The sequence below is a fragment of the Rhamphochromis longiceps genome, linkage group LG2, assembly GCF_057381845.1.
Source record: "Rhamphochromis longiceps isolate RC_006_pf linkage group LG2, R_longiceps_female_GT1.1, whole genome shotgun sequence".
Classification (NCBI taxonomy): Eukaryota; Metazoa; Chordata; class Actinopteri; order Cichliformes; family Cichlidae; genus Rhamphochromis; species Rhamphochromis longiceps.
This window is the reverse complement of record NC_140558.1, coordinates 7,205,087-7,217,051: the sequence shown is the minus strand read 5'-3', so window position 1 is coordinate 7,217,051 and position 11,965 is coordinate 7,205,087. Positions and strand designations below refer to the sequence as shown.

The 11,965-nt window shown below is 39.6% G+C and overlaps 2 protein-coding genes across 7 annotated transcripts in view; both read left to right on the top strand.

Annotated features, from left to right (window-relative positions):
- Positions 1-5,859: 5,859 nt before the first annotated feature.
- On the top strand, positions 5,860-8,258 carry LOC146676898 (uncharacterized). Of its 3 annotated transcripts, none has more exons than XM_085380631.1 (5): positions 5,860-6,093; positions 6,746-6,836; positions 6,914-7,048; positions 7,205-7,282; positions 7,464-8,258. In XM_085380631.1, exons 2-5 carry the CDS (start codon positions 6,755-6,757, stop codon positions 7,637-7,639), a joined length of 471 nt encoding a protein of 156 aa, XP_085236757.1. In that variant the 5' UTR covers positions 5,860-6,093; positions 6,746-6,754; the 3' UTR covers positions 7,640-8,258. The 3 variants fall into 3 exon arrangements, with proteins under 3 accessions (XP_085236757.1, XP_085236742.1, XP_085236750.1); XM_085380616.1 differs by having other exon boundaries at positions 5,860-6,100; XM_085380624.1 differs by lacking the exon at positions 5,860-6,093 and adding an exon at positions 6,196-6,635.
- Positions 8,259-10,040: 1,782 nt separating this feature from the next.
- fstl5 (follistatin-like 5) overlaps positions 10,041-11,965 on the top strand; it is a 201,090-nt gene continuing 199,165 nt past the window's right edge. For all 4 annotated transcript variants that reach the window (XM_085416209.1, XM_085416189.1, XM_085416198.1 and 1 more), the window contains exon 1: positions 10,041-10,582. In XM_085416209.1, coding sequence (XP_085272335.1) covers positions 10,560-10,582 — 23 coding nt within the window. In that variant the 5' untranslated portion in view covers positions 10,041-10,559. The remainder of the gene's footprint in view (positions 10,583-11,965) is intronic.

Genomic DNA, 11,965 nt, shown 5'->3' with positions numbered 1-11,965 from the left:
GACAAGTCCTTCCTCGACTTTCTTATTTAACATGCAGGGCATTAATTGTCTGCATGATAAATTACAGCCATCTCAGCTGCGCCCATGTGACATATACACACGGGTAGTTTATAAGCACAGATGTGGCAACATAATCTCTGGATTTGTGTGGAGAATGTCAAGGGAGAGCTCCGTCTTATATGCCTTAATGAATCATGCTGTAACTTCATTTCACACGAGCAGCGACACTTTTGGCATATGTGCTGAGTGAGCGTCAGCACGTACATCATGTTTGATTATGGTGATGTGACTGTTTACACATGTGATGTGAAGCCTGTGACATGTTTTTGGGATTTACATGAAGGCAAACATTTCAGCGGTTTAATGCTGGCGTGTTTTGGGCATCAGTGGACAAATAAATCCATAATAACCTTTCAGCATGCTTTAATTCAAGTGGTCTGAGAGGGAACTTGACTCCTCCACCTTATGTGGGCTGTTTTATTTTTTCGTGAAGTATAAAGAGCAAAAAAAAAAAAGTGTGCACATGAATTAAGCAGTGGTGGAGCATTGAGTTAGCCTTTTACCTGATGAGTGGGGAATGAATTTGTGCGAGACCAATTATTCTATACCTATGCCTCATCTGAACGCAGGGGCCAAGATGCCAGAGGAGGGCTGGCTATTTTCACATTTTGGCAGTTTTTAATGGGCTTTTTTTAGTCTTTTAGATTTAGACTTTCGGTTTCAGGCAAAGTGTGTCTCTTTCATGTGGAATCTACCAATTAAAACAGCCTCATGACATTACTGCCAGTATAAATGTACCTTAAATTTGCTACCAGTGAGAGTCAGCAGGTGCTGGCTCCAGAAAACTCTCTGGCCTGTGTGTGTGTGAAAAATTCCAAGAACTCTTTTCAGACATTGTTATGATGTCGGGCGCTTATTTATTTTTTGTGATGGTAAGTACATAAAGGAAATTCAAAACTGAATAATCACTTTGAATAACCATTTCTCTGCGCTTTAGGAGCGTCCACACAGGAATTGCGCATTATGCATCATTTTGTGATGGTTGGTCATTAGCAGACATTCCAGGCTTCACTTCTTGGTAACCCTCTTTTTACCCATACTGCTGTATTTACCACCCTGTCTTATGTCAATCCCCAATATCCTTCACTGGCAGCCATGTGAATCCCTTGCCCTGAAGCTGAGAAAAGTTTAACCCAGGCCCTGCCAACTTCACATCACTAAAACTTCATCTAAGCAACCTGGTGACCAGAGACCGTAGAAAGTGGATTAAATTCTGTCACTTAAGCAACTACGTGCCACGTGCTGCTGACGTGAAGTGGATACACTTCACAAGTGAAGCTAATGTATGGATAAATTCAAATTGTTAATTTCCTTTAAATTTCACAGTAAAGTCATTATTTTACATATACTTTACTACTTTATCTTTTGTATGTGGGTTTGGGGATTTATTTTATATAGCTATTTTTTCAGTGTTTATCAGTTGTTTGAGACAAACAACTGTGCTAAATCCATCTTTTATATAAGGTCTATGGTTTAACTCAATATTCAGATCACTGCAGTTACAATTTTTCCATCAGTTAATTAGAATAACTCACTTTACATTAACTAGATTTTTTCAAAAAGTGAGCATTTGTTGATTTTTAAAAGGTTTTCATTTTAATACATGTTCTGTGCAGATTTACTGTTTAATATGCTTCAGTTTTTATGTCCATCTTTGTTTCTATCATTTCTGTAGCATGCAGGACAAACAACATGTGATTAAACGATTTAAAGTTTGATAATGAATGCTGAAGATAGATGCACGTGAGGTATTTTGTGTGTGCAGAGGAAGCCATCAGGTTGTTGAACTGAGGAAACAGATACAGTGGGGCAAAAAAGTATTTAGTCAGCCACCGATTGTGCAAGTCCCCCCACTTAAAATGATGACAGAGGTCAGTAATTTGCACCAGAGGTACACTTCAACTGTGAGAGACAGAATGTGAAAAAAACATCCATGAATTCACATGGTAGGATTTGTAAAGAATTTATTCGTAAATCAGGGTGGAAAATAAGTATTTGGTCACCTCAAACAAGGAAAATCTCTGGCTCTCACAGACCTGTAACGTCTTCTGTAAGAAGCTTTTCTGTCCCCCACTCGTTACCTGTATGAATGGCACCTGTTTGAACTCATCATCTGTATAAAAGACACCTGTCCACAGCCTCAAACAGTCAGACTCCAAACTCCGCCATGGCCAAGACCAAAGAGCTTTCGAAGGACACCAGGAAAAGTATTGTAGACCTGCACCAGACTGGGAAGAGTGAATCTACAATAGGCAAGCAGCTTGGTGTGAAAAAATCAACTGTGGGAGCAATCATCAGAAAATGGAAGACATACAAGACCACTGATAATCTCCCTCGATCTGGGGCTCCACGCAAGATCTCATCCCGTGGGGTCAAAATGATCATGAGAACGGTGAGCAAAGATCCCAGAACCACACGGGGGGACCTGGTGAATGACCTGCAGAGAGCTGGGACCAAAGTAACAAAGGTCACCATCAGTAACACACTACAACGGCAGGGAATCAAATCCCGCAGTGCCAGACGTGTTCCGCTGCTGAAGCCAGTGCATGTCCAGGCCCGTCTGAAGTTTGCCAGAGAGCACATGGATGATACAGCAGAGGATTGGGAGAATGTCATGTGGTCAGATGAAACCAAAGTAGAACTTTTTGGTATAAACTCAACTCGTCGTGTTTGGAGGAAGAAGAATACTGAGTTGCATCCCAAGAACACCATACCTACTGTGAAGCATGGGGGTGGAAACATCATGCTATGGGGCTGTTTTTCTGCCAAGGGGACAGGACGACTGATCCGTGTTAAGGACAGAATGAATGGGGCCATGTATCGTGAGATTTTGAGCCAAAACCTCCTTCCATCAGTGAGAACTTTGAAGATGAAATGAGGCTGGGTCTTCCAACATGACAATGATCCAAAACACACCGCCCGGGCAACAAAGGAGTGGCTCCGTAAGAAGCATTTGGAAGTCCTGGAGTGGCCTAGCCAGTCTCCAGACCTCAACCCCATAGAAAATCTGTGGCGGGAGTTGAAAGTCCGTGTTGCTCGGCGACAGCCCCAAAACATCACTGCTCTCGAGAAGATCTGCATGGAGGAATGGGCCAAAATACCTGCTACTGTGTGTGCAAACCTGGTAAAGACCTATAGTAAACGTTTGACCTCTGTTATTGCCAACAAAGGTTATGTTACAAAGTATTGAGTTGTATTTTTGTTATTGACCAAATACTTATTTTCCACCCTGATTTACGAATAAATTCTTTACAAATCCTACCATGTGGATTCATGGATTTTTTTTTTTCACATTCTGTCTCTCACAGTTGAAGTGTACCTCTGGTGCAAATTACTGACCTCTGTCATCATTTTAGGTGGGGGAACTTGCACAATCGGTGGCTGACTAAATACTTTTTTGCCCCACTGTAATCAAGAAGCTAAGAATATTGAGGCTTAGTCTATGTGATAGTCACTCACAAGAACTCTGCCTTCATGACAAAACGTCACCATTGTTTTTGTTCAAATGCTTCAAATGACCTGTGTTTACATTTTCCGAACAAGTGACCTTTTGTGTCTTGAGTGACTCACCTCTGCCACAAGCAACAGTGGAAGGATGGGAGGTTTGATAATGTCACAACACTTAGGAGGGAGGTAGTTCTGAATACAAAGTGGCAGACTTTGACTTGCATTGTTTACTCCAAACAGTCAGCATGCTTTTGTTTTTTTCTTTTGATTCTTGCAAGTTTTTTAGCCAGCAAACATACTCATTCCCTAACATTAACACTATTTAATTCCTATACCTTAAACCAGATGGCAGATCTGAAAACACTCCTATCATGCATACAGTCACAAAAAACAGTCACAGCTGTTTCTTATTTTTTTTTTTTTTTTTTTTTTAGGTTTCCACAAAATGTGCTCTCTTTGTTCAGATATCATAGAAACATCTCAGTTGTAATCACGGGACGTTTGGAGCTATAGTCAGGTAAAATAAACTCTACAGGTGAACTTCTGGGCAAAAGCTGGTAAGTAAATGTTGATTTTGAATGTTTTTTGTCAAAGTACTATTTTTAAAGTAAAACTTTTTTTTTCTTTACATATTAGCATGGGTGAGTCCCTGTGCAAAGATGTATAAGACCCTCTTTCTGCAGCAATGCAAGACCTACAGACCAAAAAAGAGACAGACCACAAACTATGCACCTATCATGGTCTGTCTCCAGAATTACACCCCCTGAGCTATTTTGAGTAATATTATGTGTGTTTGTGGGTATTTTATGTCGATTTCGTTTTTTGTAGCTGTTTTGCACCTCTGTCTACAATCCATCTATGCTTTTTCTCCAACTTACAAAATTCTGGGTCACGGGGTGAAAGACGTCTTACACCATGGACAGGACGGCAATTTATCATCTATTTCTTATTACTTTTTTATTACTTTGTTTTACTCTGTAGCCTGTGTTTCTTGTAGTTTTTGCTTCTTCTTGTGGTCCTTCTGCAACTCATTTCACTTCCTTTTTGTGTCTTTGCTATCGTTTTGTTGTCATTTTTCATTTCATTTTGATTGATTTCTGTCTCCTGCTGCTTTGTAATGCAGTACACTTTCTCTGATAAGCCCATTAAACATTTCATTTTAATACATGATAGCTGGTCCTGAGTCACAACCTAATAAATTGCTGCTGATTTTTTGTTTTGTTTTGTAGCACCAGACTTATTCATTGAAATCTATTATTATTCCTTTCCCTCCTCCCAGAAACAGACCATGTGTCACTTATGTGTGAGGATAGTTTACCGGAGAGACACTGGCCATGTATTTTTTTAGCACCCAAGCAGGAAGTGAGAAAGTTTTTGTGTGCATGCTGGGTGAGCAGATGTCACTAAAATCAATAAACCAGCAAGTGCCGACTTCTTTTCTGTGTTTTACAGTACATCCGTAATTTCAAATCATTCTTCAGTTCAATAAGTAATCACTAGCTTATTATAAGCTTACTTATTCACTGAAGACTGAAGGATTGGTGACTCAAAGGCACGTGCAGTTCTCATAATAGCATGGATACGTCAGAAATATGTGCTTGCCAAACAGAATAAATAAATACAGTAGTCAGGTGGCTAGATGATAAATCAGTAGAACTTTAAACCCATGACGTTCACTTTGCAAGTTTACTGACAATTTAATAATGGAAATATTCCAACAAAAAGAACATGCTGGAACAACAATAATTTGCTTATTAGGTCCAGCTGTCCTTCCCTACTACAAGAAAAGACAAACTCAAGTGAAATAGAAGTGTTGCAATTCCAGGCACTGATGACAGAGAGCCATCATTCCATTTCCTGAGATCATTTTTTCTCCACAGAACTGAACTTTTCTTGCACTGAAACAACCCAGAAAATATCTTATTCCCTGGACAGTTTCTAATGTGCTGAACTGTAGACTGGTCTGAGACACAGCCAAGGTTTCTACTGGTGCTGTTTCTTTCTTTGTCTGTTCAGTCATGAAGACTAATGTTACAGCGCTGCACAGTTCCTTCGCTGACTGTTCCCACTGCTGTATCAAGGAAATGTGCACCAGTCCTTTTGTGTGCGAAGCACCAAACATGCACCAGATGTTTACATTGCCAAATGCGGAAACATTTGTTTATTGTTTGCATTTCTGTTGCGCTTCTCTGATATGTGAGTATGTAGAAGTGGCATAGATTGCTACCTGCAACATTATTTTGCAGAGATGCTGTCCATTGAAAATCTTTCACAATGAGCTACAGTGCATTTTAAAAGTAGCCACTGATGCACAAAAAGGATAAAAAACGGTGGTGTGGTATGCTACACAGCAAATCACTGGAGTTAAATATTCTGGAGTTAGGCATAAAAGTGCGCAAGAGTTACATTCCGGGAGTTTATTTTTCACCTTATACTACAGTCAGTGTTGGGGAGTACTCTAAAGCGGTGTAATATTTAGGTGTTCATTCACTGGGTGCTAAGGAGTCTAATTCAACACATTGCTGGTGTTGTTTGTCTGTCGACCGTTACAGCGCCTATCTGTGTTTCTTTCTTGGACTCCGACATGTAGGAGGTAAAAATACTTTGGAATTTTCTGTGAGTGTAGTGATGTTATTTATATATATATATTCAGTTACATGGATGCACAAGTAAAATATAAAGTTAACTAACTAGCACTACATGTGTTTTCTGTATGTTATGCTGATTTGGAGATAGCAGCTAGGCTAATGCTAGTCAAAAGTTAGCTAACTTACTTATCTTACTGTATTTTAAGATACACATTTCACGTTGTCAATGAAAACGTTTATTTCTATTTCTTAATTTTAACACCAACGTTTAATTTAACGTTAGCTAACTACAGTAATATTCTGTTTAGACTCATGGTAATGGCCGTATTTAACCAAAGAGAGGTGCAGCCTGCACTGATGAGATGTTGAGGTACCATTAACATCAGTTAGTTAGTCCTGCTGCACACTGAGACATGCACACAACCCTGTCTCCAGAACTGTAAAGACAAGGACACAGCAAACATGCAGTCACATTGTCTGCTAAACCAGCCTAGCTAAATAGATTTTAAGCAATATTTAGTGTGGACAGGCTAACTCAATGTAAGACAGTGTTCGTTGATTAAGTTATACACAGTTTACATAGAGTTACCATAAACAACCTCTTCTTCTTGTGTTGTGTTTCATAGTAGTAAAGGTATTTTTTTCCGTAGGTGGCCAAGATGTTGATAAAAGTAAAACACAGAGAGACAAAGAAATATGCAAAATTGGAAGAAGTCAGCTTCACAGATTTTGTGAGAGCAGGTAAGTTATGGTTTGTACTAAGTCATTAAAGAAGAAATGATAATGTTGTTATTAACTAAGTGATGATTTTACTTCAGTGCAGCAGAAGTTTCTCATACCAGAAAATGCAGCACTGAAAGTCACGGATGAGCAGGGTATAGAGGTGGATGAGGATATCTTTCCTGAACTTGCAGCAGTCAAAGAGGTGTGTTTTGTCATCTATACAGCTGAAGGTAAGTAAATATATGCTCTGATAGATTTTGAAGGATTTGATTTGTACAGTTACTCTTAAATAAACATTTTTAATTTGTCTAATATCCTGTGGTAACAATCACAAAATGCTGTTTTCATGGCTCAACAGTAAGTTGGATTTATCACATGCATTTCAGACATCCTGGAAACACAATCATCCAAGAAGCTGCGTGACTGCTCAGACCTAACACACTATGTGACACTCACACCTTGTGGTATGTAAATTGTATATTACCATAATAAAATACAAAATAACCATCTGTTCTCCTGGGAGAAAGTATAATTTAATCAAACCGTGCAATTTACTGGCCCTGTGTGCATAAATGGTATCTTTGTTGTGTTGTGTTTTTGATTGTATATACCTTGTATTCTAATATTTTTATTTGTCACCCTCAGATTTGACTGTCCTGAAGCAACATGTGGAAGAGCCCTCCTCTCCAAGTCTAACAGATACATTGTCTGTCTCAACCACCAGCAGTCAGAGCAGTGACACAAGTGATGCCGGACTTCAAATGGTTCAGCCTCTATTGGACAGCATACATGAAAGAAATGTAGATACAGTACTTAATTGACTTATACTTGACTCTTTAGTTGCCATTACTTGAAAAAGCTTAAACACGAAGATAAAACAGATTAGAGAAAAATAATTTAATATAGTATTTCATGTAGTTTGCTCTGCAACTGTAGTGTGTAATAAGACTTGCTCTCTCTCTCTCGCTCTCTCTCTGTTTTTGTTATGCATGTTAACCATGAAACGTGTTTCCATGATCAGTGTCCTGCTTTTCAGGTAAATGAAACCATTTTTAAGAAGATACTGGTCCTAGAAAGGGAGAAAGTAAGACATTTCAAATGTTTTGATGCCCAAATGTCATATGGGTGTGATTCACAATTTTATGTTCTGTGAGAGAGTTGCATTACTTAATTTGTTGGCTTGATGGAGACTTTACAGAGTCTTCCTCACGTTAACACTGCATTACAAGAAGTGCTTATTCTGTAGTCATTTTTTTCCTTTAATTCTGTTTTGTTTTTTTTCTTTTCGCCCAATGTTAGGCCTTTCTGACCTCAACTGTTTAGCTGCCAATAATGGTGGATATTATGCTATTACAGTACTGTTACACAGAATGTATGTTAATCCATGCAGCATTCATATTTGAATATGTTATTTTTGATAAATAAAATCCATACATTCATAATAATCACTATTGTGTTTTTGTAGTAATTTGCACCAAAAACCTAAAACTTTTTTCAATTGATGAGTAACACTACAAAAGAGTTAATATCAAACTTAACTCTAGTTATGAGTTAAATTTTACTCTATATGGTAGTAGAAATTTCACTCCGTGAGAGTTTAGTTTTAACTCCTATAAAGAGTTGAAAAATCAACTCCCGGAAAAGAGTTACTCTAACTCTGCACTAGAGTTCATTCGATGGTCACGCATGTACACTCAAATGTAGTTAATCTGAACTCCCTGAGAGTTTATTCCAAAGACCAGAATTTGCTGTGTAGGATCATAATATACCAGCAGCAGCCTGCAGTGTGGCACACACATGAAGTAAGAATGGAATGTCGTCTCACTTTAAGCGTGCATCAAAAAGGGGGAATTTAAAACATCTAGAAAGTAAGCTAAACAATAGACTAAACAGAAAAAATATAAGAATAACAAATCAAGGAAAAGCTCAAATCACTGCATTTGTATATCTACTGATATCCTATAAACATAGCACACATATAGGTATCATAGTTGCAGTACAACATCAAGTTATTTAAAGCCAGAAAGGCTTGGCATAAGACCCCAAAGGCAAACCCTCTTGACATTGTTGTGTCTTTACTTATAAGCTGATGCAGGACATGACACCACAGACTGAATGTGGACAGTTGTGAAGGATGTACACTAGTTCTTTAAGTAGGAGGGCAAGATATAAAATTCAAAAATGTACTAAAATATTATGAACATCACCATTATTAGTAGTAATAATATATGCTTTTCTTTACTGTGCCACCAATTTAAAGCATTGTAGGATAGTTTAGACTTTTACACATATACATACTTGAATGCATGTTCTTTACATTTTCACTTTATGTCTGTGAAGGTTCTCAGTCATCCAGGTCATCGTAGTCAAAGGAGCTTGCAAAGAAAAGCGTCTGGACTTCTTTAAGTTGCTTGAAGACGTTTCACCTCTCATCCGAGAAGCTTCTTCAGTTCTAAGGTCAAATGGTGGAGAGTCCCAGATATAAACCTAGTGGGAGTGACCCCCCACAGAGGGACAAAAGGACCCCCTGATGATCCTCTAATCGCCTGAGCCAAGGTGGGAAACTGGGCGTGGGTCCCAATCAGCCAGAGTTTCGGGTGTGTTCATTGTGAAACCTGGCCCCACCTTATCATGCGAATTCCTGAGGTCAGATGGCCCAGGATGTGAGTGGGCGTTAAGGCGTCTGGGAAGGGATCTCAAAACTGGATTATAGATGGCAGAGAGTTGGTGTCGTAAACCCCTTTAGTTTAAAACCACTTTAGTTTAAAACCTAAGTATCTAAAAGAAAAAAATAATAATAATGTTTTTTCTGTTTCCCACTTTACATGGTCTGAAACAAAAAAGGAAATAAAGAACTAAGAAATAACCAAATCTGCTCATTTGCGGTTTGTCACATTTAATTCAGTATAAACAGAATTTTATGGAGCAGCAATAAGGTGATAATGAATGGAGTTTAATTAATGGAATATGTAGCACCGTTAATGCATTACTTTATGGTTGATATATGAGTCTGCGTGTGTATAAATATAAATACACATACGTGTGTGTGTGTCTCTGTGTGAGTAAGTGAGAGAGTGGGGCAGCCATAAGACCCGTCTCTCTCGCTCTCGCACTCTCGCACTCTCTCTGCCCCCCCCCCCCCTCTCTCTCTCTCTCTTTCGCGCGCTTCGCTTTCTCTCCCGTTTTAGTCAAGGACAGTTTCGCTTGGCACGGAGGCACTAAACCGCTCCACATCCACTCTGTCGGTGTGCGCTCGTTCTCTTGCCTATACTGCCTACTACGGGATACTTGTGATTGGTTCACCCCCTCCTCTCCTCCCTCCCTCCCCTGTGATTGTATGTAAATCCGGTCAGGACTGAGCCAGTAGGTGAGGTTGGGGCTGGTGGCTCCTACCTCAGTGGCGCACACGAGACCCGAAAGCGGCCGAGGTGAGATCGCTGCGCCGTCGGAGCTGTCCACTCTGTCGTGGTGCTGAACTCTACACCCTCCTCTCGCCTTCTCCTTCCTCCGTCGGCTCTACTGTACTTGGTGTTATTTTGGGAAAGGATTAACAATCTGCCCTTTGGCTGCTTAGAGGTGCAAACTTCTACGGAGCATAGCTCTCTGCCCACATCGGAAATTACCCCCAGACCGTCCGTGGATTTGACCCGACCTCGAGATTATCATTAATTGGTCCTTACTTTGTTGAGAAGTGTTGCTTAAATCCGTTCACCGCAACTGTTGTTCGGATTACCCTCCTGGATGGTTAACGTCTGGATTCACAGGTAAGAAAATGTGTGTTTGTGTGTTTTATATGCTGTTGTGGACTAATTGTTAAAGCCCATCCGATCTGAGCGCCTTCCCGAGGAAGTCCTCATTCATCTCTGTGTGACTCGCTATCAGACACACAGCTTAACCCCCATCATCGGTGAGGCGCCACAACTCTTTTCTAATAATCCACCGGGTCAGTCTCCCCGACTCAGAAAATATCTCTCAATCTACTGCCTTAAGCTTTTACCATTTTCAATTTACTTTCAGCCAGGTCCCGGAGACTCAAATCAGCTGATATCCGGATATCTGAAGTTGAGATTATAGTTGCTGTTATGCTGTCAGGGTGAGAGCACTGAAGCACAAACATTCCCCATTGTAACACAATCAATGTTTCTGAAACGATTGCAGGCACGCCGCCTTGCCCAGAGCTTTTAATTTATCCGCGTAGTACTTAGCGTGTTATTTTTTCCCCCTTGGCACGCTAATCCTTGAGTGACACCGTTAGCAGCGAAGGGATTATACTTTTGTTTTTCATCCTCTGCTTTGCGCCTGACTCATTTGGCAGTACTATATTACGGGCTCTGCCGGGGATGGCCGTTAACTGTGTTGTCTGTCGATTTGCGAAAGAAAATATTTGGGGGTCATTGTTTTAATCTCTGCTGCGGTGCATCAGACGGACTTAAAAGTAGCCCAGCAGAAAACCAGATTAAGTTCTTCAATCGATACGACTTAGATTTTACATGTTAAATCCACTACACGAGGTTACTGTTGCAGGACGTGGGAGCGTCATCATTATTTTTTTGTTTTTTGTGTGGAAAAGTAGGACTCGTGCACATTAATATACAACAGAATTTGTCATGTTTCAAATTAATTTAATAATATATTCTGTGGATAAAAGCACATTCTTTTGAAGTTCATGTTTCAGATGACAATATAATTGGAAATCTTACAGGTTTACTTATGTTTTAAACACATTTATGCATCACCATTCGACACTTTAATAAGAGTTTTAGTTTTAGTGTTTTTTTCTTAGTGTTTTCTTGCCTTTAAATGATCCAAATACCTCTATCTGCACAGATCATACAAAAACTAGGCTAACTCTTCAATTTTTACCTTTATTATTCTTTTCTTTTTTGATTTGTGGACAAGACTGAATCCTGATTCACCCAGTGACAACTTTACTTGGTTACAGTAAGTGCAGTATGCACATCAAAGGGACAAGACAGAGGATGTCTTCATAAATACTTTACATTCTTGGTGTTTGGTCCTTCCCACACAATGTTGACATACTTTGTAATTCATAAGGTGCACAGATGATGCCAATCCCAGCACATTCCTTGACTAATTGCACCATCAAGTAAAAATCTTGTGTAGAAAGTACAAATGCTACAGAAGCC

Coding starts and splice junctions, on each gene's coding strand:
- LOC146676898 (XM_085380631.1), top strand. CDS start 6,755: ATGTTGATAAAAGTAAAACACAGAGAGACAAAGAAATATGCAAAATTG. Junction 6,837..6,913: donor CACAGATTTTGTGAGAGCAG/GTAAGTTATGGT, acceptor ATTTTACTTCAG/TGCAGCAGAAGTTTCTCATA. Junction 7,049..7,204: donor TGTCATCTATACAGCTGAAG/GTAAGTAAATAT, acceptor CATGCATTTCAG/ACATCCTGGAAACACAATCA.